Source organism: Onychomys torridus, chromosome 8 (genome assembly GCF_903995425.1).
Source record: "Onychomys torridus chromosome 8, mOncTor1.1, whole genome shotgun sequence".
Taxonomy (NCBI): Eukaryota; Metazoa; Chordata; class Mammalia; order Rodentia; family Cricetidae; genus Onychomys; species Onychomys torridus.
In genome coordinates this window covers 71,089,392-71,115,923 of record NC_050450.1, presented here as the reverse complement: position 1 = coordinate 71,115,923, position 26,532 = coordinate 71,089,392, and the positions used below count along the sequence as shown (strand labels likewise).

The window sequence follows — 26,532 nt, the reverse complement described above, 5'->3', positions numbered from 1 at the left end:
GCAACTTTCGGGAGTCTTGTAGGGAAGACAGAGGCAGTTGGCAGCCTGGACAGTCACCTAATGTTCCTTTATAAAGTTGGGGCATTTGTCTTTAGCCCACAGGGCTAGAGTCTCTTGGTCACTTTTTTTAGTGTCCTGTAGAATGTCTGGCAGTTTCCTCTGTGAAGCAGGAACCTGAAGGACCATTTTGTCAAGCAAAGTTTAGTGGTCATCTTTCTATGGGTCCTGCATGTCCAGTTGATCAAGCAGTCCAGGCAAGAACAGTTTCTTGTCCAAATGGCTATTTTTGCCAAGGTGAAGATAAACTCCATATGAAGTGTCTTCAATGCCCATTCTCCTCTCTGAAGTAAATCCGGTGCTGCCAGGAGCAGACATGTTTCATTGTCCAGAAAGTCTAAATTTTTAAAATATTTTAAATGCCATATTCTGTAGGTCTTTGAAGTATTTGAAGATTACCTATCTATCTGAAATATCTCTGTGTATATCTAGAAGACTTAACTAACATGGCTACGAGTATGATTATCATAGATGACTAATTATTAATCTATTTTTAATTATCCATTATAATTTTAAATGAGCTGTACAAACATAATACCTTAAACAAGAGTAGAAATATACATACAGTATAACAAAATTAACTTGGTTTGTATCAATAGACTAAAATCTATACCAATGTAAAACATTTTAAACAAGTTGTTGCTCTTTAGAAGTAAGTTCCTTAATCTACCCTTTCATCCTATTATATCTATGTCATATCCCCTTTTCTTCTTTAGAAAGAGATCACATTTATAATCAACCTGCTTTAAATAAAAATACTACTACAAATAAATAAGAAATTTAAAAAGAAACAATATTAGCAGAAGTCCCTGTGCCTCCTTCCACCTATCATTCTCAAGCATGGCCACTATTCTTGATTTTGTTCTGATTGATTGGTTATGTCTTGCTGTGTTGCCAGTCTGGCCTTAAATTCATGGACTCAAGTGATTTAACTGCTTCAGTCTCCCAAGTAGGTGGGATTTGGGATATGCCATCATGCCAGGATTCACTATCCTAATTTCCACACTAGATTGGCTTTGCTCCCTTTGAACGTGATCATTTGGTATATATACATTTGTGCCTGTTTCTTTCCGTGAGCATTAGATCTATATAAGATTTGTCTGTACTGCTGTGTGTCTATCTCATAGTTGCATAAACATAATTTACTTCTCCATTTTGCTCTCGATGAGCATTCTAGCTGTTTCTAGCTTGGGGCTGTTGCAGTAGTGCTTCCCTGGATATTCTTGTGTGCTTTCTTTTGGTGAATACATTTCTTTTGGCGAGTGTATTATACCTGGAAGCAGAATTGCAAATCCATGGAATTAAATGTGTGTTTGTGTATATCACACACATACTCTTCACATGTATGTGCACATTGTCCCTTCCCTGTCATTACTGATACATACCTGGTACCAAGTGGGTGCTACTTCTCCCAGCAATGTTAGAATCCTGTTTGCTCTCTGGCCTTACCAACAATTGTTAGAATCTCTTCCATTTTGGCTATGCCAGTGGGTATTTGATAGCAACACACTGGCCTGTAATTTGTTTGCCTTGTGACAAGGAAACATTTTTAAAAGCTGAGGGATCTTGGAGCATGCCTGTACATTGACAAACAAGTTCTAATAGAGTCAGCACTCAAAGTCGGGTAGGCTGCAGGGTAAATTGACTTCTGCATCTAGGGACCTATGTTTAGGGCCTGGCTTCGCTACCCACTTTCTGTAACTTTCAGGAACTTATTTCTCTTGGTTTTCTTCCCTGAAAATGACCAGTTCATACTAACTTGTTAGAACTGCATGAGCTAATAATGCTAGGTGAAGCACCCAGCTCAGTGTCTGACAAAGAAGAAGCAGTCTTTTAGTTGGTGACTATTCTGTCCTTCTCAGATATATAATTACTCATCGGTTACTTCAGAGAACCTTGACTAAGCCATATTGATAGACCTTCCACAGCATTTCCCTCCGAGCCTTTGCAATTGGACTTTAATCGCTTTTTAAGGATAATATACAAGATGAAACTCAGCCCATTCTGTATTAACGATCCATAACACCGGATACTTTGCTTTATGCACTTAGAGCATAGATGCTGTCAACCATTCCAGGAATACATTAGTGGCCATAGGTGTGCCACCCCTGGATAAATGAGATGACTCAGCCATTTGATGATTTGCTGTATCAAAAGGCACTTCTCTGAGAATTGAGGGGACTTTGACTAGGTATTTTTAAGGGGTCTTTGTAAGGTTGTGTACAGTGGGTTCACTGTGGAAGTGTTAGTTCCCGGATGTAGCTGTTTACATCTGTGGAGCTCTTGTTGCAGAGTCACTTTGGTGCACCAAACAGTTAATTAAAATCAGGTCAGATTGCATGCAAACCTTGGGGCATTAGATGTTGTTCAAGTCTTAGATGGTCTTTTAATAAAAAAAAAAAAAAAACCCAGAGCCAGATACCAGGGTGAAAGCTGAAAGATCAGAGAAGCAGAACAGCCAGCCAGTAGTTCTTACCTCTATGAAATCCTCAGCCTAAAGAGAGTGAGTTCCTGTTTCCTCATGCCTTATCTACCTTTCTCTGCCCAGACATCACTTCCTGGGATTAAAGGTAGGGTGTGTGTGTGTGTGTGTGTGTGTGTGTGTGTGTGTGTGTGTGTGTGTGTGTGTGTGTGTTTCCCAGTACTGGGATTAAAGGCGTGTGCCATTACTGCCTGGCTCTGTTTCCAATATGGCCTTGAACTCACAGAGATCCAAACTGCCTGGTTTTTATGTCTAATCTAGTGGCTGGCTCTGTCCTCTGATCCTTAGGTAAGTTTATTATTAGGAAACACAATATATCACCATATTACTGCTTTTGTTTTTGGTGGCCAGTGAGGTGGTTTTGGAGTCTCAGTGTAAATCATTGCTCCCTTTCTATTCCCGCTCCTTTTGTGGCCAAGCCCATGATAGCCAGTGATCCACTTTAGATTATTTGCCTTGGGCAGGTGTACAAAATGGATAAATAGTTTAAAATTACTTAGGAATCTAGATTTTTTTTTTTTTTTTTGAGAAATCATATTATCTATTCTCTTGCTTCTAGGATTCTACCAAACCCACCTGGAATAGGCAATTTGTTTTACCTTGCTATTAACACCACAATTTCCCTGTTCAGCATCAGAAATTCTAGCATATCCCTCAAAGTTACAAAACCCACATGCTCACTAGCCACTCTTGCCTCTCCTGCAGGGTTCTTCAGGGAACAGTACAGTTTTCTTGTTCACCCCCACCTTACATCCCCCCACCTTTCTATCCTTCATGCAGGGTGCAAGGTTTCAGTCAAACACAGTAAAAGTACAGTTGGTATTTGAAGACTAAACCCCAGAATCCATCTTCTCAGAATAGGTGAGGGAGCTGAAGAGGAGTTTTTGAGCCCTTAGGAAAGGTGTGGTACTTGTCTTCTTTTAAGATCTAGAAAGGGGTTTGCAGGACAGAGATTAGCTTTCCAAAGTCTCCTGTTTACCCATTCCCCATAGATGGTTCCCTGGTTAGTCAGTCATTTAGCAATGTAATCAGATGTTTGTGTGTCTGTTTAGGGCTAAGGGATCAGAAGAGCCTTCCCAAGAGAAGAGAGTTTAGTTTGCATGGTGGCATTGTTAGTCAACATGACAACCTCTTGCTCTGGGAACCCAACTGTGAATATAGTTGTTACTTAGAGCTTGCCAGCTTGATAGGAGAATACGTTTAACTGACCATAGTGTCAGATGTTTCTTTTCTGATACTTAAATATCTCCATGAACAAAAGCACAGTCCACTGACTGCTTAGCTGTGTTCTGTTAGACTAAGCAGGCCCGAGCTATCTTGACTCTGCTACTCTTGCCGCTCGCTACCTCTGTCCCATAGTTAACCCAAGTGAACACAGGCCGGTGGGGTCACAGTGTAGCAAGAGTCAAGTCTTCTCACGGGGCCATCTGCTTCTTTTCAGAGCAGCCAAGACTTGAACAGGCTGTTCTTCCAAGATGTTTAGAAGAGGCCCTTGAGGTTGGAGAAAATGAGACAGTATGGAGGAAGCTAGGACTCAGTAGGCCTGATCTAGTGTCACGGTGACTGAAGGTAGCTATGGTGTCCTGGGCCCTTAGCTCTTCTGGATGAGGGCCTTGCTTGTGCAGTCCCAGTGCCTCAGCCTAGTGGCTACTTCTTGAGTGTTTATTAAGCTGGTGGAGTATTGTAGCAGGCTTTCTTTTGGGCCGCCAGCCAGCTCCCAAATACAGACATGGAGACTTACTATTAGTTATGAATGCTCGGCCTTATCTTATGCTTGTCCCACTAGCTTGTAACTTTTTTATTTTTCAAGATAGGGTTTCTCTGTAGCTTTGGAGCCTGTCCTGGACTAGCTCTGTAGACCAGGCTGGCCTCGAACTCACAGAGATCCACCTGCCTCTGCCTCCCAAGTGCTGGAATTACAGGCGTGCGCCACCACCTCCTGGCCACTAGCTTATAACTTAATTTAACCTGTTCTTCTTTATCTACGTTTTTGCCTTGTGGCTTTCTACTTTTCTTTCATTTTGTATGTCTTACTTGTCCTGCTTCTTCCATGCCTGGCCGGCCCCTGGTGTCTCCCTTTTTTCTCCCTGTTCTCTCCTCTCTCGTTCTCTTGAGCCTAGATTCTTCTTACTTATTCTCTCTGTCTGCCAGCCCTGCCTGTCCCTCCTCTGCCTAGCTATTGGCTATTCAGCTTTTTATTAGACCAGTCAAGTGCCTTAGGCAGGCAAGGTAAAACAGCAGCACATCTTTACCTAATAAAACAAATGCAGCAGTGGTGCACACTTTTAATTCCAGCACTCAGGAGGCAGAGCCAGGTGGATCTCTGTGAGTTTGAGGCCAGCCTGGTCTACAGAGCGAGATCCAGGACAGGCACCAAAACTACACACAGAGAAACCCTGTCTGGAAAAACAAACAAACAAAAAAGCAACATAAACAAATGTAGCACATCTTGATGTTGTTAAAGTAATATCCCAGTGCACAGCCTTTGTTTACCTGCTGATTGTACCTTACTGTGTAGGTCTACTGCTTACATGACAGAGCCCTTACCTCTTTCTTTGTATGTTTGTTTTTAGGAATCCTTATCTCTTTGTCACGATGAGGATGAGTGTATATCCTTGTGCATGCCAAATACTTTTACCTCAATGAATCCCCAGAAAAAAAATTTGAGTAGCCAAATCTGTCCCTCTCTTTTTATTTTATTCTTTCACTTTTCTGTTGTTAATGCTACCAGCTTCTCTTTGATTCCATCTGCCTTCATCTCCATTCCACGATGGTGAAAGAGATGAGTTTCTCCCCTCACTGATGGCTTCCCTTCCTCTGCGGTCTGTGTGTCTGCACTTACCCTGGTGACCCTGGGTCCCCTTCAGCTGCTGCTTTCTCTCTTCCTTCTAGTCAAGTTTGTGAACAGACAGCTTTTTGCAGGTCCTCACTTTTCAGTCTCTTTCCTGTGGTCACCAGTCAGCTGCTTTCCTCCCGAACTGCTTAGGCAGTTTAACTCTGTTAAAACAAAGGCCCTTGGATGTTTTGAAGTCCTCACTGTGTTCCATTCCTTGAGTTATTGACAGCACTGTTGATTTCTTTGAAGCAACACTCTTCTGGTTCTCCCTGTGAGCATCCTTCCACCTGCCCTTCCCTGGTTGGCTTTCCTCTGCTTCTGTTTCTCAGAGCCTTCTTGGGAGACTCAGAGCATTCAGTCCGTCTGTAGTTGGAGTTTTCCTGCCTGGCCCACAGTCAGGACAAATCTCTCTCACCCGCCAGGCCCATAGACGCTCAGAACCAACCAAGTAAACACACAGAAACTTACATTGTTTAGAAACTGTATGGCCGTGGCAGGCTTCTTGTTATCTACTTCTTCTATCTTAAATTAACCCATTTCTACTAATCTATACTTTGTCATATGGCTCGTGACTTACCACTACCTTACATCTTGTCATGGCGGCGGCTGGCAGTGTCTTTCTCCACCCAGCCTTCCACCTCTCAGAATTCTCTTCTCTCTTGTCCTGCCTATACTTCCTGCCTGGCCACTGGCCAATCAGAACTTCATTTACACAGAGCGATATCCACAGCATCCGTCTCTTGCCCTACTCTGGCTCTATGGATTTCCAGTAGGTCAAGCATTCCCAAACCCTTATCTTCAGCCTAGACATGCACACATGGACATGTATGTCCCACCTGTGTGAAACTCAGTTTTACCATCTTAACACCTACATGTACTCTCTCCTGAGGATATTAGTTACCTTAGTGAGTTAGTTATCCTGGTGTGTAAATAAATAGGAGACCCTTACATTTGCCTTGCACCCTCCTCCTACTCTCTTTTCAGTTCATTGGCATATCTTGCTGATTCTGTCAGAGATCTGCCAGCCCCTTCTCTCCTTCCCATGGCCTCTGCTTCTACAGCAGTGAACTGTCCTAACCCACCCCTTGCTGGTCTGTCCCACAGAGTGCTTACTACCACAAGGCACCCAAATATTCAAGTGAGGTGGTCACGATAGAGTCCTGGTTCCCTCCGCTATAACTCACGATTTTTCCATGGCTCATGTCCTTTTACTTACCTCATCTACCCCCACCCTTAGCCCTTCTAAGCATTGTGTTGTTTCTCTCCTGTGGAGTCTATCATTTTGGTTTTCCTAGAAAAGGCCCCTCTTCCTGCCTTTCTGGTAAACTCTCCCTGCTGTCGTATCAAGATATGTACCTCCTGAGTGAACCCTTTTCTTGTCCTGCCTCTGCCATCTTTGTGTTAGCCCCACTCGCCAACCACCACCATGCTTTGTACAAACTTCCATTAGAGCGCTGGCAATTCCGGCGGACCATTAACCCCCTGGGTATGGTTACTGAGCACTGGGAAAGCACAAAGGGGTTGGCATTAGTAAAGGTTACATGTGCATGTGAATGAGGAGATTTTTGTTGTTCTTGTATAGCAGGAATCTTAAAGAGTCCTTATTAAAATCAAACCTGAGGCCAGTTATTGGGGTAAATGCTGGAAGATCAGAGAAGCAGAACAAACCACAGCTTCCTCACATCACCAGTTCCTCATCTGGTCTTGTTTCCTCAGACTGGAAGCTTCTAAGTCCTCATCCAGATGGGTCTCAGCTGAACTGTGCTGCTCCAAAGCCTAAAAGCTTAACCAGCCAAATGCTTCTAGTTTCTGGTCTTCACACCTGAAGTTATATAATCTTTCTACATTCTGCCATCACTCCCTGGGATTAAAGGGTGTGTCACCAAGCCTGGCTGTTTCTAATGTGGCCTTGAACTCAGAGATCCATCGGTATTTCTGTCTCTGCAATGCTAGGATTAAAGGCGTGTGCTACCACTGCCTATCCTCATGTTTAATATTGTGGCCATCCTGTTCTCTGACTCCAGATAAGTTTATTAGCCTGCACAATATTTTGGGGAACACAATACCACCACATTTCCCCTGTTTTTGTCTAAAATTTAAAAAAAAGCTTATAACTAATACAAGAAAAATCATATCCAATAAGTATATACAATATACATAGTCAAGATTTACATTAACAATGTCTAGTCCATTAACATTTGACAGATTCAGATAAAAACTCCATTAATATATAACAATGTCCAGTCCAGTAACATTTGATAAACTCTGACAAAATATTTTCATTACTTACCCTATTTAAAACAAGTAGTTCCTTTTTTTAAAGTAGATTCCGTAATCTCCCTTTTTAATCTTATATCCATATTCTCTCTTTTTCTTTTCATAATAGATTCAATAATCTACCTTTTGTCATCTTCCTCTTTTTCTTTTTAAAGTAGATTCAATCATCTACCCATTTATCCTATTATTTCTTCATCTTTTTTTTCTCAGAGTAGATTCTATGATCTACCTCATATCTATATGTTTCTGGTACATGGACTTCTCTCATCAAATGTGATGTCAAACTGTTGACCTCGTGTACATCCTAGTTCACGAATGTGTCTGTCAGATACGCTAAGCCTATAGGCTGAAGATGATGCCCCAACACTGCAGAAAAACCTCAGGTGACTGTCCAGGCAGCTGGCTGTTTCTGTCAACTCACATTTTTTTTTTTGGAAGCTGCTTCCTTGCACTTCCTGTTTTTTTTTTTTGTTGTTTGTTTGTTTGTTTTTTTTATTAGGTAGTATTATTTCCTTCTTGGGTCTCTGAGGGAGTTGAAGATCAGTTAGTTATAGTTTTCCTTGTTAAGAATTTCAGAAAAGAATTTCACTAAGACGTATATAAGTGTATAAATTTGAAAGATGTTATAAGACAGTTCTGTTAGTAATATAAGTTAGGATAGAAAGTGAATCAGGTACATTTTGGACTTACCAAAATAGGATAGATAATGGAATCATTTTCTCTGAATTTGTCAAATATGAATGGATGAGACACTTTTTAGGTATTTATTGTTTGTATATTGTATATACAGTTATTGTACTTTTGTATGTAGTTTTTCTTATATTAGTTATAACTTTTTTCCTTTTTATTAAAATAGAAAGGGGGAAATATGGTGATATTTTATTTGTACTGAAACGTGATTTTATTTGTATGTTAATAAAGTTGCCTTGGGGTCAGAGCAAGCTATAGCAGAAGCTGGGCGGTGGTGGCGCACGCCTTTAATCCCAGCACTTGAGAGGCAGAGCTAGGTGGATCTCAGTGTGTTCAAGAATACAGCCAGCATGGAGACACATGCCTTTAATCTCAATACCAACCATAGAAGACCTGGAGGTCTGTACAGACAGGCAGTGATGAGGAGGTCCTGTGGTTGGGTTTACGACCAATGAGAAGGCAGAACAGAAAGTCTATAAAAAAGAAAGGACACAGGAAGTAGGCCTCTTGCAGAGAGGAAAGACAGCAACAGCAATGAAGGGTAAGGTTTTCAGGTCTCAGCTATTGCTCTGACCTCTTGGCTTTTAACTCTGCAATTGGCTCTGTGTTTCTTATTTAACAAGTTGGTTACAGTCTTGTTTTATTTTTGATGAGTCTGGCTAACTTGATACTACATAGGCTAGGCTGGCTTTGAACTTGCAGAGATCTCCCTTTCTCTGCTTCCTGAGTGCTAGGATTAAAAGGCGTGTACTGCATGCCTAGCTAAGGAGAGGTTTTCAGAGAAGTTACTAAATCATCCATGCCCTTGTCCCCTGCGCACAGGCCCAGAAAGCTGCCTGGTGACTGATGAAACCTCTGGGTTTACAGTCTACCTTTGCCTTCCCGAAGGAAATTGTAGTTAAAGGCATTTTTACAGTGCAGGTGGAAGCAGCTAATGTTTGTTGAGAGCTTTATTTTCCCAGAGAGTGTCAGAAGACACATATGAAGTACAAGAGGTGGACAGCACAGCCCACAGGCAGCAGAGCAGGGCAGGATGTGTGCCCTGTCTGTACACACTCAGACATATTAACATGTGATTTAAAGAACTGTGAAACTCCCTTTCCAGAGAAATTCTACTCATGGCCTTGTCAACAGAGAACTCCTTTTAGGCTGGGCGTTCATGCTGGGTGTGGTGGTGCACTTGAGAAGTGGATGCCGGAAGATCAGGAGTTCCAGGACATCTTAGCTATGTAGTGAGTTTAAGGACAGCCCAGCCTACTTGAGACCTTGCCTTAAAACAAATAAAACCCACAAAGACTCATCTGTTTGAACTTACGTTGCATGTGTGACATGTTCTTTACCATCGTGCCTTGTGTACCATGAATTTACAGAATGGCAGATGTGGTGGTCTCTTCTCAGAGGTGGGGACAAATGGTTTTGATGTGCACTTAGCCAAGGCGTCTGACTATTCAGCAGCCCTTCTCAGCCATCCGTGTGACAGCCTGAGTCCTGTCACATTCCCTTTTCTCACAGGGGTCATGAGTGTGTCAGAGGCCATGTTAGAAAGCTTAAGAAGCTTGGGAGAATCAAGAATTCTAAAATTGCAACCCATGGGGCCTGGTGCAGTCCCTTCCCTGCCTGTGCCCTGTTCTCTTATACAGTGTTCTCTATAAAATGACCAGCATTGGACCAATTCTCCTCTTAGTTCCTTCCAGTTTGCTGTCTTTGAACTATGAAAATGCCATTGTTAAAAAGAGACAATGCAGGAAGTATCCATTTGTGTGTGTGTATTACTGAAGGAACACACACACACACACGCACACGCACACGCGCGTGCTCAGGCTCAGAATGCCCACGCCGCCGACTGCTTACTCTGCCATGGGACGCACTCACGCCTCCCAGCAGTGCTTGGTGTTCAGCAGACCTTATCAGGTCATTCTGACATTTGACGGGTTCAGTCCCTTTTGTTCTGTGAACTTAAAAATCAGTCTCTTTTGTCCTTGATACCTAAATTTGGTATGTGTGATGGGAATAAATAAATAAAACACTCTTTAGTAAAGGACGATGCTGCTAGGGTCCAATATAGACATCAGGAAATGGTCCCTGCCCTAGATGAGCTGAAGTTGGAGAGTAGGAAATAAGTGGTCAGTGGGAAACTGTTAGAAGTGCTGCCACAGCGCTGGAGGGATAGATGGCTTAGCTAGCTGGAAGAGCTCCTGCCGCTCTTCTAGAGGACCTGAGTTGTTCTAGCAGACATGTGGGGCAGCTTACAACCTCCTCGAACTCCAGCTCCAAGGCATCTGATGCCCTCTCTGGCCTTCACAGTTCCAGCACACACTCATTTACTCACAGACACATAAATAAGAGGATAAATCTTTTAAAAGAACAGGGCAACCACAGGAGCTTAGAGGAGCAGGAGTGTGGATTAAGAGTATTTTGTACAGGCTAGTGGGAAGGAAAGTCAGGATAATGTGGTGTACGGATCAGAAGACCTGGACTTCTACAGTCTCAGTGTTTCTCTTAGTTTCTAGCATTAGCTATCTACTGCTTTGAGCCTGGTTGGTCTCTATGTTATTTTTTCAGAGAGGACCTTGCTGTGTTGCCCAGACCTAAGTTACCCCTCCTCTTCTGTCTGCAGGTGTATGTTACTGCATCTGGTTAGCCCATTTATAATACTCACCCTCCATTGTAGCTGGAGTATTTGTGTCCACCCGGCTACCACTCAGACCCAATTAAACACACAGAGACTTATATTAATTATAAATTGTATGGCCGTGGCAGGCTTCTTGCTGTCTAGTTCTTACATCTTAAATTAATCCATTTCTATTAATCTATAAGTTGCCACATGGCTTGCGGCTTACCTGTATCTTCCATCATGCTTCTGGTGGCGGCTGGCAGCGTCTCCTTGCCTCAGCCTTCCACCTCCCAGAATTCTCCTCCTCCTTGTCTTACACTATCTTTCCTGCCTGGCTACTGGCCAGTCACCATTTTATTTATCAATCAACTATAGCAACATATGTTTACAGCATACAGGACATCGCATAGCACTCCACGGTCAATGTGTGTGTGTGACAGAAAGTTTTGTCTGAGCCTCAGGGCAAGGTGATGCCTTTGAACAAAGTGGCTGTTAGCTGGTTGTAATTATAAGAATGAAGTGAGATTTCAGATTAAGCAAGTCAGGAACAGGCAACCTTGCAAAGCCTTTAGAGCTCACCTTGCTCTGGTGGGACACTAACTGTGGTGGTAGAAGAGGTGGCAAGCCTTCCATGGCCCTTGGAGTCACGGCCTCACACTCAGCAGGTGTGGAGATGTATAGCCTGTCTTACCTCTTCCTCTCCTGTACCAGATTTTATCATGTGGGCATCCTGCTGCAACTGGTTCTGCTTGGATGGACAGCCTGAGGAGGTCCCACCACCACAGGGAGCCAGGACGCAAGCCTATTCCAACCCTGGATACAGCTCCTTCCCTTCCCCCACCGGCTCCGAACCAAGCTGCAAATCCTGTGGGGTCCACTTTGCAAGTACAACCCGAAAGGTAAGTGTCATCGCACTATGACTCCAGGACCCCAGGCCAGCCACTTGGCTTTTTTACCTGTGCTTTGCTAGGGACCCAGGCCTGACCTAGTGATAGAATGTTCGAGAACAACTGTTCAAGTGAAGGCAAGGCATCTCAGCATAGACTTGAAGCAGCTGCTCCTGCTGGACCACAGCCCCAGCTGTGAAGTTCCCTGTTCTAGTGCTGGGAATGAAACAAGGCTAAGTGTGCCCAGCACCATGTTGGAAACATGGCAGGTGTTGGCTCTGTTAGCTGTTGCATACAAGGCCTGACTGCAGGATAACCTTGTCCTCATTATCAAAAGCTTGTCAGAGCTTCCTGAGAGACAAGGAAACCCTCGCAGAGAATCTGGAGCCCACTCACTAGCATGGCCACCATCTGCAATGGTCTGTAGTAGGAGTATGTCTGTCCCTTTGTTAGTGCCCTCAGGCAGCACAGGTCCTGCAGAAGAAGAGGTTTGTAGCCCAGAATGGCTGGTAGGATTCAAGGATAAAATGGTGACACTGGGAAACCAGAGGGAAGTAATTCTTTTTAAGCTTTCCACTGTGTGAGAGGAACTGTTGAAGGTTTTAGCCAAGTGTGGTGAAATATACCTGATGTGGTGAGTTTGAAGTCACCCTGAGCTATGTAGTGAAACCCTGTTTCAAGCAACAGCAAAAAATTTAGACTTTTAAAATTTTACTAAGACTTTAGTTTTTGTTTGGGGATTTTGTTGTTGTTTTTGAGAAAGAGTTTTACTCTATAACCTAAGCTAGCCTTGACCTCACCATGCTAATCTAGCTGGTCTCAAACTCTAGGCAATCCTCTTGCCTCAGCCTTCCAACTGCTGAGATTATAGATATGCCACTCTCTATTCCTTGCTTAGATTTTTTTCTTTCCTTATTTTGTTTTTGTTTTTTGAGACAGGTTTTCTCTGTATAGCCTTGGCTGTCCTGGAACTCATTCGGTAGACCAGGGTGGCCTGATCCTTCTCTTTAGTGCTGGGATTAAAGACATTTGTCACCACTACCCAGCAGGTTTTTTTTTTTTTTTTTTAATTTGGAGTTTTTTGTGGGGGGAATCTCATTTAATCCTCACAGTAACTATTTCAGTTTTAGAAACCAACAAATCCTGTTTTACATATGATAAAGTCTTAGTGTTTAAAAAGAAAGCAGGACAGTGGTGGTGCATGCAGAGGCAGGTGAATCTCTGAGTTCGAGGCCAGCTTGGTCTGTATAGCAAGTTCTAGGACAGCATGGGGATGATGAAATTGCCCTCCTCCCCCATTGGAGATAAGTGCTAAGATCTAGCTGGTGTCACGTGGTCTGGGCAAGGCAGACAGGGATGAAGGAGGCTGTCCCTGCTTAGGGAGCTTTCAGAGGGACAGAGAGATCAAGGCAGAGTACACCGTGTAGTCACACAAGAGAAAAGCCACTGTGGCCTGAAGCGCTCCATCAGGGGAGACAGACCCCAATTTGGATGATGAAAGATGATAGTGGTGCAATATTTTCTTGCTCTAAATTATGAATTAATTTTGTGCAATTTACAGTGAATTTTGTGAATATTAAGGATGTTTTCTGCTGCAAGTATTTTTCATTTGTAATTTCATGCTTAAGTGGATCAGCGTTCTTAAGGGTTTAGCATTTCCCAGCCAGAGACTTTTAAAATAGCTTTTCTAGAAGTAGTTGAATTGCCTTGATTACATGGATCCTACCATCGTGTTTTTTGTTTTTTCCCATTGTGGTCAGTATCTTCTACATGCTGACTGGGTTCAAAGCATAAGACAACAGCAAAGACTTGTAGAGAGAATCCAGGTAAGATATGTTCCCTTCATCCTTCAGGTTCCCAGTCCTGGAGAGAAGGGACAGGCTGCAGTTCTGCACAAGCTAACTGTCCCATCTGTACTGGCAATGTCCACCTATAGTTTTGTGCTGGCCTCACAGTTTCAGAGTGAGTTCTAGAGTCCCGCCTCTTGCTATGAGGTGGTGGAGGAGGCTAATGGTACTTGGGCAGAGTATTCAGATGCAGAGCAGAAGTGGGTTTTAGGTGTTGAGGAGATCTGAGATGGACTAGAGGGTTAAGAGAGAAATTTTATGCCTTCCTGTAGGTGTCTGTCTTAGGACAGTTTATATAAACGATCTCTGGTTTTTCAGTGGTTCAGAAGCCAGCAAGATGAGAGTGTAGGCCTGTGCAGCGCCAGGGAATCGGTTGAGGACACACTGGGGAAGTAAAGGCAGCCTGGTAAAGGGGAGGAAGCCAAGGAGTGGTGCCTGGCCAAGGCTGGCTGCTAGCTAGCTCTTGTTTCAGTTCAGGCTCAGAACTTCTTCTGATTCATCTTTCTTGCTATTTTGTTGTTCTGCTTTGATCCATCTGTTAGAATTTTCTTGCGCCTTTTCTTTGCGCATTCTCTTGTTTGCTGACAACCTTCCTCCTTTCTCTTTGTTATCTCCCACCACTGCACTCAGAATTTATCCTCAAGTGTTCCCCTCCTCCTTTAGAGCTGTTTCAGAAGCAGGCTTACTTCAGAGCCCCTGGTGGGCGGGCGTAGCAGAAACTGCGTTGTCATCCTTGCCTTCTGATCTTGCATCCAGAAGCTACACACATATGAAGAAGCGAGATACTTGGATATGGCTGACTGAGCAACACAAGCTTCATAACTGAGTCAAGCTTGGTCTTGTCAAACTGCATTGATTTAAGTAACACTCCACTTGGGGAACACAGCTTCATGACACTGCAGCCTCTTCCTTGTCAGCCAGGCATCAGGGCTGAACCCCAAATACTCAGAACTCCCATTTTCCATTTATGGGACTGCTGGTTACAAATGTTCTTTGCTGGTGTAGCCACATGTCCTTTTCAGTCTCGGGACAGCTTACTGTCTGGTTATAGCTGAGTAGAGGAGGGGACTAGTAGATGTCCCCTTGCAACACCCAGGTTTTCTTGCTTTGCCTGGACTGTGTGGATGTAGACCAACACTAACCAGAACGCTTAACTATGTGGACTCTTCAGCCCCACACAAAGATTGCCCTGATCCTACCTCTGTGTGTGTCTCAGGCGTTCTTTTTGTAGCTGAACAGCTTTCCATGTTGAGAAAAAAGGAAGCAGAAACATGTAAACTAATGTAACATTTGAGTGACTGTGAAATGAAAAGTTTCTAACCTTGAGAATGTGCCCTGGAATAGATCCCAGGATGTTCAGGAATGACCTCTTGGAAGAGTGACTTGTCATTGGCTGGAGCAGAGCTCAGTCAGATGTCACTGTACTCTCACAGCCTGCAGATTGAGCAGCCTTGGTGTGCCCTCTGTGACTGCGGGAGTAGCTGCACCAGGCAGTGCCAGCTTGCGGGTCAGTCACACTTGGCTCTGAACTGAGACACTATGTGCTTTCATAAAGGACAGAAGGTAGCATCCCAGTCCCTCGTCCTATCTAAATATTTATCTTGGAGTGTACCACCCACTTCCCAGCACTCTGAATGGTCTTGCTGGAGCAGAGAAACCTGTGAGTCTCTGTGGACAGGGTACTGACTAATCCTGGCTCTGCCTCTGACCTTGAATATAATGATCTCTCTAATTCTTGGTTTCTCTCATTGTAAATCAGGGAAGAACACTAATACTTAAAATTTAAGAGTCGTTAGAATGAAATGATAAGCCAGATCTTAAAGTAGCATCACAATAAATTCTATTGATACCAGTATTAACAGTAGCTGCCTGCTGGGCATGGTGACACATGCCCGAAATCTGTAATCTGTACTGGAGGCCAGTTTGAGCTACATAGTAAGACCCTATCTCAAAAACCAAAGGCTGGTTGGGCAGTGGTAGCACATGCCTTTAATTCTAGCAATTGAGGCAGAGGCAGGCCAGTCTCTGAGTTCAATGCTAGCCTGGTCTACAGAGCAAGTTCCAGGACAGCCAGGACTACACAGAGAAACCCTGTCTCAAAACAAAAACAAAAACAAAACAAAACAAAACAAAACAAAAAAACCCAACCGACCAACCAAACAACCCCAAAAACCAAAGGCTAAAGATATAGCTCAGTGTCATGGTGTAGTTAGAGTTTTCCTGCCTGGCCCAGTCAGGACAAATCTCTCTTACCCGCCAGTCCCACAGTCGCTCAGACCCAACCAAGAAAGCACACAAAAACTTATATTGCTTACAAACTGTGTGGCCGTGGCAGGCTGCTTGTTATCTACCTTTTCTATCTTAAATATAACCCATTTCTGCTAGTCTATACTTTGCCACATGGCTTGTGGCTTTCCGGTGTCTTTACATGTTGCTTTTCATGGCCGTGGCTGGCGGTGTCTCTCTCCAGCCTTATACTTCCCAGAATTCTCTTCTCTCTTGTCCCGCCTATACTTCCTGCCTGGCCACTGGCCAATCAGAACTTTATTTACACAGAGTGATATCCACAGCACTATGGCACTTACCCAGCTTGCAAAAGGTCCTGGGTCATGTCAAGCACTCAAAATCAAGATGAACAAAATCCAACAACAGAAACCAACCCCCCACTGTAACCCTCATACACCTGCTTTCCTTCCTCAGCAGTCAGGTAGAAAAGGGCACAGATAGGTGCCAAACCCCAGCTCCTCTCCTTAAAACCCGTTATGAATCAGGTGTGCCTCAATGCATTATTTCTGTATCTCCACAATGACCTGTTTTCACCTACTTTTTACAGATAGGGAAACTGAGCACCAGAGAGGCCAATGTAACATACCTATACTCAGAACAGCATTTGTGATGGAGACGTGAATAAAAAGGCAGAGCGTCTTTATTCCACATATGGCATCACTATTAATAGCCTCAGGTTTTTTGTGCATTAAAAATTACATAAGCCACTGGGTGTTGCTGGCACATGCCTTTAGTCCCAGCACTCAGAGGCAGAGGCAGGCAGATCTCTGTTCAAGGCCTGCCTGGTCTACAGAGTGAGTTCTAGGACAACTAGGACTACACAAAGAAACCCTGTCTGGGGAAAAAATTACATAAGCCTTAAATTAAATTATAAATGTAAATGATTGTGTTGTGTCTATGTATAGTATATAAATGTCAGGTATCCTCTTGGTGGGTACAGACACAGGCGGTCTGCCACCTCCAAGTGGCCTTTAGTCCTTGGGTATAGGAAATAGTTTAGTAGAGCAGGAGCTCCTGGAAGAGGCCTGCTGGCCCTGCAGCTCCCGTCCCACTTTCTGACTTGTGTTTACAAGCTAACATGCTTTCTCCTCTGTCTCTTGCTCTAAGCAGCAGACCTGCTTGGACTGTAAGAAAAATTTCTGCATGACTTGTTCAAGCCAAGAGGGGAATGGGCCACGCCTCTGCCTCCTCTGCCTACGGTTCCGAGCCACAGCCTTTCAGCGGGAGGAACTCATGAAGATGAAGGTGAAGGACCTGAGGGACTATCTCAGCCTCCATGACATCTCTACCGAAATGTGCCGGGAGAAAGAAGAGCTGGTGTTTTTGGTGCTTGGCCAGCAGCCTGTAATCTCTGAGGTGGACAGGACTCACGCTCCCACTTTGTCCCAGGACTTACCTGCACAGCAGGCCTTCCTGCCGCAGCCTCACACCAGCACAGGACCTCCTACCTCACTTGGCCTCCCTTCTGCACCTGCACAAGCCACCTCTGCTCCCCGAGCCCAGGAAAACCAGGTGGGTCAGCAGTTGAGCCTTGGTCTGCTCCAAGGCTCATTTCCTCCTCATTACATTGTGGGAATGGGGTGGAAGGTAGTGTGAGGTGTGAATTTTGCTGCCTGTTGATTCTGGAAGTGATGTTTTCTGGTCATCAGGCTTATCCTTTGGCTTCAGGGATGGTTGACCTGGTACCATGTTTTTGTGGGTTTTGTTTGTAACACCATATCATAGTTAGACTTTAAAAAAAAAAAAAAAAAGATTGCTTCAGAATATTTTGAGGAAGTCACAACTACTTCTCTAGTTTGGTTCAAATTTGCCCTCCAGCTTACTACCCTTTTGCCTCGTCTGTCCTGACTGAGCAGGGAGGGGAGAGATGGGAAGCACTGTGACAGGGCCTTGCTCCTGTCCTGGTCCCTGTGTGAGAGCTGTCTAATGGTAAGGCAGGAGCAGCAGGCTGAGCGTGGAGAGTCCGTAGTAAGCAGAGGAAGCCTCGGGAGACAGAAACTAAGCATGACTCCCACTCTAGGGTTTGTCAGGAGTGGCAGTGTCACACAGTTACAGGGCATGGGCACTGTCAAGATTGGGGCCTAGATCAGGACTCCATATCCACTGATGTTTTCTCTTCAAGACAGAGTTTATCTGTGTAGTCCTGGAATTTGCTTTGTAGACCAGGCTGGCCTCAAACTCTCAGAGATCCACCTGCCTCTGCCTCCCAAGTGCTGGGATTAAAGGGATGCGCCACCACCGCCTGGCTGATTTTGGTTTATTTTTGGTTCTAGGTATTCAGCTCGGTACCTCAAGCATGCTGTTGGGCAAAGGGCTCTCCCACTGAGCTACACCACCAACCCCACAATTATTTTTGTTTCTGACTCCTTGGTCATCTGGGGCACACTTTGAGCCTAGAACAATGGAAGAGACCCCTTTGGGCTTGCTAAGTTGCAGAGAGGCTCAGCTTCCATAGTATATTTATGGAGCATAATATGGCAGCTCCTTTCCCACATGACATGGGTGGCTTGTGGCTCTCGTTCATGGGTTACTTCCTTGACCAGGACTGGCACTCACTTAGCTCGTAACACATTTAAAGGCCAATGTGATAGCAGCTGGTCATTAATGCTCTTCTAAGCCCTGGTTCTTGGTCTGTTGGACAGGTTTGACCTCTTGCTATACATTCCTCTTTTTGCTTGGTTTCTTAGAGCACTCTAGTCTGTGTGTAGTGAGCAAGGAGAGGAACCAGAGTAAATATTTTTTCATGAAGAGCCTTCAGGCAGGTCAGGCATGGTGCTGCATACCTTGATCTCAGCACTGGGGAGGTGGAGGCACACGGATCAGGAGTTTGAGGCTAGCCTGTTCTACATAGCAAGTTCAATGCATGAGATTCTGTCTCAAAAGAGGAAGAGGGGCATGGGGGTTGGAGAATGAACAAATCTTCAGATTTTCAATGTAAGATTATAAACTTAGAATTTTGTCACTAAGCAGAATTTTCCTACACCAAGAGGTGATACTGTATATCGTGTGTTACTGGATACCTTTCCTCTTGAGATTTTAGAGGACTTTGGTGTCAATTTACTTCTGTTCTAGTGATACCTGAACTTTACAAACAGGAAAAACAGGCACGGGGAAGTTAAATAACTTGGCTATATGCTACATCACAGCAAACAAGAATGCAAATCTAATAGCCCTACCAGGGATCTGTTCTTCACCTTTGATGTCCTAGCAGTATTCCTAGGGAAGGACATGTATGGTCAATAAGCAGAATAGTGGACAGAGAGGTACTAGTTATAGATTTTTATTTACCCAGTAGGCAACCTGAGAAGATATTTGCATCATGGATTCCAGTTGCTCTTTCTGGGGAACAAAAGACATTCAAAAGCTATTTACTCAGGAGCACATTAGGCTCTGGCAGACCCTCGGGTAGTACTAAGGTGACGGTACCCAAGTGGCTAGTGGGTACCACACCTACATAGAACTGGTAGGACACCGGAGGCGCTGCTGCATACACTGTTGGCTGCGTCTGCATGTGTATGAGTCCCTGCCATCACTTAGGGTTCTTTAAGCTCTGCTTTTCATTTCCATTGTAATTGTTCGCTTCTCTGGATGAATGGCTAGAGCTGTCAGGTCACTTTAGTCTCACAGGTTGTCTTCTGTGTTTGTTTTTAGGAGACCAGGCTTCCCTGTGCAGCCCTGGCTGTCCTGGAACTCACTCTGTAGACCAGGCTGGCCTCGAACTCAAAAATCCACCTGCCTCTGAGGGCTGGGATTAAAAGGCATGTGCCACCACTGCCTGGCCCAAGTTGTCTCTTTACTGTTCATCCAGGTTCTAGGGGAAAGGCCCGTGAGCCCAGACCTGTCTCTTGCTCTGAGCTCACATAGGCCCTTTGCCTGGGGGCAGCTGGAAGTGAAGAGGAGCTAGGTAGGGGTTTGTGTTAATAGAGTTAGAGATCACAATCCTGACCACTCCGGCAAAAGTGAGCCCTTTTGAGAAGTAATGCTGATTGGAGTGGAACCCAAGCTGAGGCATTTGTGTTCTGTCGTCTTCGGGTGTTAGGTTCTTAAATTCATTAAGCACATTTGAACAGCTACAGGTAGGTCATACCGCACCCTACTAGTTAGAACACACCTCTAGAGTGTGAGAGGCTGCAAAGTGACTTGGGGTGGTGATGGTCAGTTGAGGACTCCAGGGAGGTTTATGTTAAGGATGTAAATGAGGTGTTTGGAAAACTAGTAGACGTTGGTCCAGAGGCAGAACAGGGGTAATGGGTGGAGGCTGTGGGAAGGCCATTTGACATAGTGTTCAAAGATAATTTTGTGGAGAGAAACTTTCACCTCAACTGTCCAAGTTGAGAGCAAACTGGTGATATATGGTGACTAATGCCACCCTTACTGGTGGGCAGAATTAGAGTATTCTTAGTTTTTTGTTTGTTTTTGTTTTTGAGACAGGGTTTCTCTTGTGTAGTCCTGGTTGTCCTGGAACTAGTTCTGTAGACCAGGCTGGCTTTGAATTTATAGAGATCTCCTGCCTCCTGAGTGCCGGGATTAAAGACGTGTGTGCCACCCCTGCCCGGCAAGCACTCTTGTTTGTGATGCAGCTTCTCATCCATTGAAATCTGTTTGTATTGTTTCTTTGCCTGAGAGAGTTATGTTTAGAAAGCAGGCATTTGTGGTACTGCTTTGGGAGCCTTGGTTTCTGGGGGCTGATGGGAATATATGTTGGACATTTGTATGAATTGAAAGAGGCCCATACTATGTAAGTCACTGGGAGATCTCTGTGGATGTGATGGCACCTTTCTCTTCCCACAGGCCACTGGCCATGTGTCTCAGGACCACGAGGAGCCCGTCTTCCTGGAGAGCACAGCCAGAGTACCTACCGAGGATGAGACCCAGGTGGGGCCTCTGCTCGGTCTGCACTTTTGCCTTTGGTCTTTCCCTGGTCTTCTTGGGATGTTCCTAGGAACCTCAGCAGACTCAGGTGGAACAAGAAGGGTCAGTCTCTGAGGATAGTTCTGGAGTCCTTGAGTTTAGTAGTAGCATTTCAGATTAACATTTGTTACTGTTAGTATGAGCAGGCAGATTTGAGGCCACAGTGGAGGATGGGGAACCTTCTGGCCTACACTGTGTTCCCTGTCTTTTGGCTTACCAAGAGCTGCCAGAGGGCACGCTCTGGGTGCTTCTGTGAAAGTCTTGTCCTGTGTACCTATGGTACAGTAGCCACTGTTGGGAAAGGAGGTAAGATGAGGCTGTCAGGCCTCGGCCACACAAGGGACCAGTGCAGAACATGGTTCTCAGGGGCCATAGAGCTTAGGTGAGGCCATGTGTGGAGTCCTGCCAGGGAGGTCTTTACTGAGAAAGGCCAGCACCAAGCCTGGGGGTATCCCATACTGCTACATTTACTTTCCACAGGAATCCTGTATGTCAGGACAACTGTCTCTCCTTTGGAGAGAGGTAACAGGCTAAAGATGGTAAATATGTTGAAAAATAATGTCTACTATTTAGTAGAGGTGTCAGCATTGAGAATCAGGGCCCCCTGGTGCTCCTTGTATGCATAGTACTGATATTCTAGTGTGTGGCTGTCTGCACAAAGTACAGCATGATGGGGCAGGGAAAGACCAGTCTATTGCTGTGCCAAGCACTGTTCTAGGTACCCTCTTTTCTGTGTTCCTTGAGGTTGGTCAACAAAGTGCATTTTGTTGGGTGCTCTGGGTTCCTTGAAGAAAGCTTAAAGGACACAAGAACTGAGCCACCTGATCACATCTTTGCTTTTGCAGTCCATTGGCTCAGAGGATAGCTTCGTCCCAGGCCGGAGGGCCTCACTGTCTGACCTGACCCACCTGGAGGACATTGAAAGCCTGACAGTGCGGCAGCTGAAGGAGATTCTGGCTCGCAACTTTGTCAACTATAAGGGCTGCTGTGAGAAGTGGGAACTGATGGAAAGGGTGACTCGACTGTACAAGGATCAGAAAGGACTCCAGCACCTGGGTGAGGGGCTCTCTGGGTGGTGACTGAACTTGTGATAGCATCAGGCTGATTTGATCTGATCCCTATGTGTTTAGCCTCAGAGGAAGCCAGCCTACACATTTGTACTTCTCAAGTACCAAGACTAGGAACAGGCATCGAGTACACAATTGAATCCACAGAGCAGCCTATGCAGTAGGCTCTAGTAGTATCACTTATATTTCCTAAGCCATTGTCTTCTTGCCACATGGTACACACTCCATACTCATTCTGACTACCAACAGTACTAAATTTGAATCAGTTTTGGGTTGGAAAGCAAATTTAGCATATAGTGGGCTTGGACTTTTTCTTGTTCATTTCCCAAATCATTTTACATGGTGTCATTTTAGATTTTTACACTGTCCTCACACTGATTCATTGTAGATGTTTTTCTATTAAATTCAGAAAAGTCCTGCAGAAGAGAAACATGTTTGGCTGTTTTGCTAGGCAAGCACTGTATTATTAAGCTGCATCCCTAGCACAATAGCAATAGCTTGGGTTTTCTATCCTGGTGCTAAGGATCAAACCCAGGGTCTTCTTCCACAAGCTAAGCAAGCATTCTATCACTGAGTTGTACCCCTAGCCTTTCCTTTGGCCATTTTGAACTGGACATTTCTCATCACCAGCTGATAGAGCTCTTCGAGCATTTGGTTCCTTGTATGATAAATGGTTGTTAAAGCCAAGCTTTAGGCCTTCCTCTAATAAATTTGAGTAACTCAGATTTACCAAATTAGGAGAAGTCTTATTGCATTGGTTATAGACTTGGGGCCTGACAAAGAGTCTGTCTTCTCTGGGATTATCTCAAGAGTCTCCTTAGAGTTCTGTTGTTGTTGTTGTTGTTACAGTTTGTTTAATTCTGGGTCTTATGTATCCCTGGCTGGGCAGGAACTTGATATGGAGATTAGGTTGGTTTCAAACTCACAGAGGATCCACCTGCCTGCCCCTCCTCAAGTGCTTGGGATTAAAAGTGTGTACTACTCTGTCCTGTGGTACTGCTGCTGCTACTGGTGGTTTTTGTTTTGTTTTGTTTTTTGAGATAGGGTTTCTCAGTGTTAAGAGCTCTGACTATCCTGGAACTTGCTTTGTAGACCAGGATGACCTTGAACTCACAGAGATCTGCCTGCCTCTGCCTCTCAAGTGCTGGGATTAGAGGTGTATCACCACCACCCTGTAGTTTTTAAAAACAGGCTCTCGGTACATAGCTCAGGCTGTCCTGGAATTTCTGATCCTTATTCTGCCTCTTGTACCTGGATTATAGGCATGTACCTACCATGCCTGGCAATAATAGGACTACATGTGGGAGCTTTGACGGAATCCTTGGCTCATCAAAATAGTCAAATTCTTCATTCCTTTTTACCTTAATGATGGCTTCAGGGGCACTATTAAAGGATATCATGTATGTGCAGTGTCCTTTCAGCTGACATAGTGGCTACTGTAGACCAGAGGAACCTGCTTTTCTCAGAACAAAGCAGATAAAACAGCTGGGGCTCCATATGAGTTCTCAGTACACAGAGCGAATGAGGAGGGTGAGCGTCTGTCCAGATTCCAGCCAGGTCCCATTCTTAGCCCCGAGCTGATTGGAGTGCAGAAAAGATTGGGGGGGGGGGGGCACGGGAACTGCCTTTGTACCATCACACTCATATTCACACATGTTTTCTTTCATTTTCAGTGTCTGGTGATGAAAACCAAAACGGTATGTAATTGTTTCTGTCAAGGATAGGCTTCGACTCTTAGCAGTTTTGTTCTCTGCCTGCAACCCTGATGGCTGTTCACAGTCTAAGATTTGTGGGCTTACAGAGAGGGTGTGGGAAAGCACAGAATCAGGCAGTGTCCTTGCCCCACCCCTATGCAGGAAGTCCACAGCAGCCCAGGGTCTTGGCTAATTTGGAGATGGAGATGCCTGGTGTGGGGAGTACTATGCCCAGTCTCTCCATATGGTCTGTCTAGGGAGAGTCTACACTTTCAGAGATGTCATTTGAGTTTTGTCCTTTTTTTTTTTTTGAGACAAGGTTTCTCTGTGTAACAGCCCTGGTTGTCCTTGGAACTCACACTGTAGACCAGGCTGGCCTTGAACTCACAGAGATTCACCTGCCTTTGCCTCCCAAGTGCTAGGATTAAAGGCGAGTGCCACCACCACCTGGCTGAGTTTTTTTGTTTTTAAGTCTTTATCTGTCTGTGTAGCCCTGGCTACCCTGGAACTCAAACTGTGTAGACCAAGCTGGTCTCAAATTCAGAGATCACAAGTGCCAGAATTAAAGGCTTAATACCACTCACTGCACCTAGCCCACTTAAGTCTCTGCCAGCCAAGTCAAAAACCAAGGGTGGTGACCCAAGAGAATCCTGTTTGAATGGTAGTCAGAGCTGCTCAGCAGACAGCAGCAGTGCTCTGTGGATGCCTTCTGAGCTTCAAATGCATATCCCACCTGGCTACCGTAATACCCACCCATGTGTTAAAGAGCACCATTGGGACATCATTAGAGCACACTGTAGAACCCTGGTAGCCTGTGGGTTGTCACACACATTGTACATTTTTCAAAGACTTGAGGAATGGGCTGAGGGGGATTTCCCACAACTATTCTGAGTAGTGTTACAGCCTACCGAGCATTTAAAAAAAAAAAAAATTATCCTAGTGGGCAGTGGTGGCGCACGCCTTTAGTCCCAGCACCCGGGAGGCAGAGCCAGATGGATCTCTGTGAGTTCGAGGCCAGCCTGGTCTCCAGAGCAAGATCCAGGACAGGTGCTAAAACTCCACAGAGAAGCCCTGTCTCAAAAAACCAAAAAAAAAAAAAAAATGTCTTCTGTGCAGAATGGGCAGTTGAGCTTTTTTTTCTTAGGTTCTGTAATCATCTGGGTTAGCCCTCCTCCCAACCCCACCCCAGATAATACCAAGATTAGATTAATCTACTTGGTACCATCCTTCTTCTCTTTTCCTGGAGAATGCTGACCACTGAGCTGATGCATTTATTGTCTCTCCTCAGTGAAGTAATGAGTGACTGCAATTCTGTAAATGACTCAAGCTTGTTTTAGGTATGTCTGTACCTTTCTAACCTCTATTCAGGCCACAAGGGGCTTTACCTAGGTTGAACTCTCACCATCAGCCACCTCTGTGGGAAGTGTTCTTTGACTTGATGTGTATTTCATACATAGTTGTATTTGAATAGCTACATGAAAATACTCCAGAATCACCAAACTAGCAATACACAATGTACGAGAGGATTTGTGTATTCAGTGATGTGACTTTTTAGACTAGTCCAGAACAGAAGAGAAAGACTAGAAGCAATAGATACAGAATTCCCCTGGAGAAGTCCAGGTGCGAGAGGTGGCAGGTGTGAGAACAGTTGTTTTATGGCTGCTTAGTTTAGGCTCGTTTGACACACTGGAGATAGGTGAGCTTCTGAATATGAAGGTTTTTCTCAGCTGAACTAGGATAGTAGCTGTGTCTACTACTAGCATTAGCCAGTTGGTATTTATTGAGAACTCTGAGGGGTTGGGGATTTAGCTTAGTGGTAGAGCGCTTGCCTAGCAAGAGCAAGGCCTGGGGTTCGATCCTCAGCTCCACCAAAAAAAAAAAAAAGAGAGAGAGAGAGAGAACTCTGTATACTCAAAGGTAACTCTGGGCAGTTAATGCTGTCTGGATAATCTCTTGTCCAGAAGGCCACATACCCATGAGTCTCTGATTTGAATGTGAGCTGCTTCAGCAGCCCTGTGTCCTTGGGCAAGCCACTTCACTATGGCCCAAGTTGTCTCATCTATCAAACCTACTTCATCACCTCTGGGTTAATACAGAAAGCTCTTAGGACCCTGCCTGACACATGGTAGGCAGTTAGTCAATGTGAACAGTTATCATTCCCTAGGCAGAATGTTCATTATCAGATGTTTAAAGAATACCTACCATGTGACTCATGTTTTAGGAATTCAAAGATAAGTATCTGACCTCAGAGCACAAAGCAAATGCTAAGCTTATGATTGTCAGCTGAAAAGTTAAATTAAGCTCTTAGTCTACTGTGGGAGATAAGTGAATTATCATGAAGTGATAAGCAGTCAGGGGTAGGAATAAAATTCAGTGATTGTAGCACAGGAAAGGGAACAGCGTGTCTGTCCATGCCCCTCCATCAGGAAGTCTTTTCAGAAGCATAGAGGTAGATTGTCAGATAGTACATGGTTCTCAGCTTTATTAAATTTGGACTGTTTATAGATAAGATTTATTATTTCTAATGAACCATTCATTACAGTTCTGTTTATATCCAAACTTTTCTGAACCAGTTTTATCTTTTTTGTACATTCTGCCTCAGGGGATGTGGTACCTAAGTCCTACTCACTCACTATATTACAGCCTCCTTGTCCTAAGTTCCTTCTTTCTAGTTTGAACTATCCTATAGTTCTGAGTCCTGGGATGTTTTTGATCTGAGAGTACAAGCAGCTGGAGGTGGTTTGGGTGCTGAGTTGTGGTTTGTGTTTTTTTGTTTGTTTTGAAGGCACTCTGTTTGAGGGAAGTGTGGATTTGATGGTTTGCTCCCTGTAGCCCTAATACACTGAGACACATTCTTTTCTTCTTTTCTGCCTTGTTTGTCCAG

At 44.5% G+C, this 26,532-nt stretch overlaps 1 protein-coding gene across 5 annotated transcripts in view; it reads left to right on the top strand.

Annotated features, from left to right (window-relative positions):
- The window catches only part of Rffl (ring finger and FYVE like domain containing E3 ubiquitin protein ligase), a 74,142-nt gene that overhangs the window by 45,220 nt on the left and 2,390 nt on the right, over positions 1–26,532 (top strand). For 4 of the 5 annotated variants that reach the window (XM_036197435.1, XM_036197431.1, XM_036197433.1 and 1 more), the window contains 5 exons: positions 11,668–11,855; positions 17,087–17,488; positions 20,768–20,851; positions 21,733–21,943; positions 23,628–23,651. In XM_036197435.1, the coding sequence (XP_036053328.1) occupies positions 11,676–11,855; positions 17,087–17,488; positions 20,768–20,851; positions 21,733–21,943; positions 23,628–23,651 (901 nt within the window). In that variant the 5' untranslated portion in view covers positions 11,668–11,675. The remainder of the gene's footprint in view (positions 1–11,667; positions 11,856–17,086; positions 17,489–20,767; positions 20,852–21,732; positions 21,944–23,627; positions 23,652–26,532) is intronic. The other variant, XM_036197432.1, reaches the window with a different exon arrangement.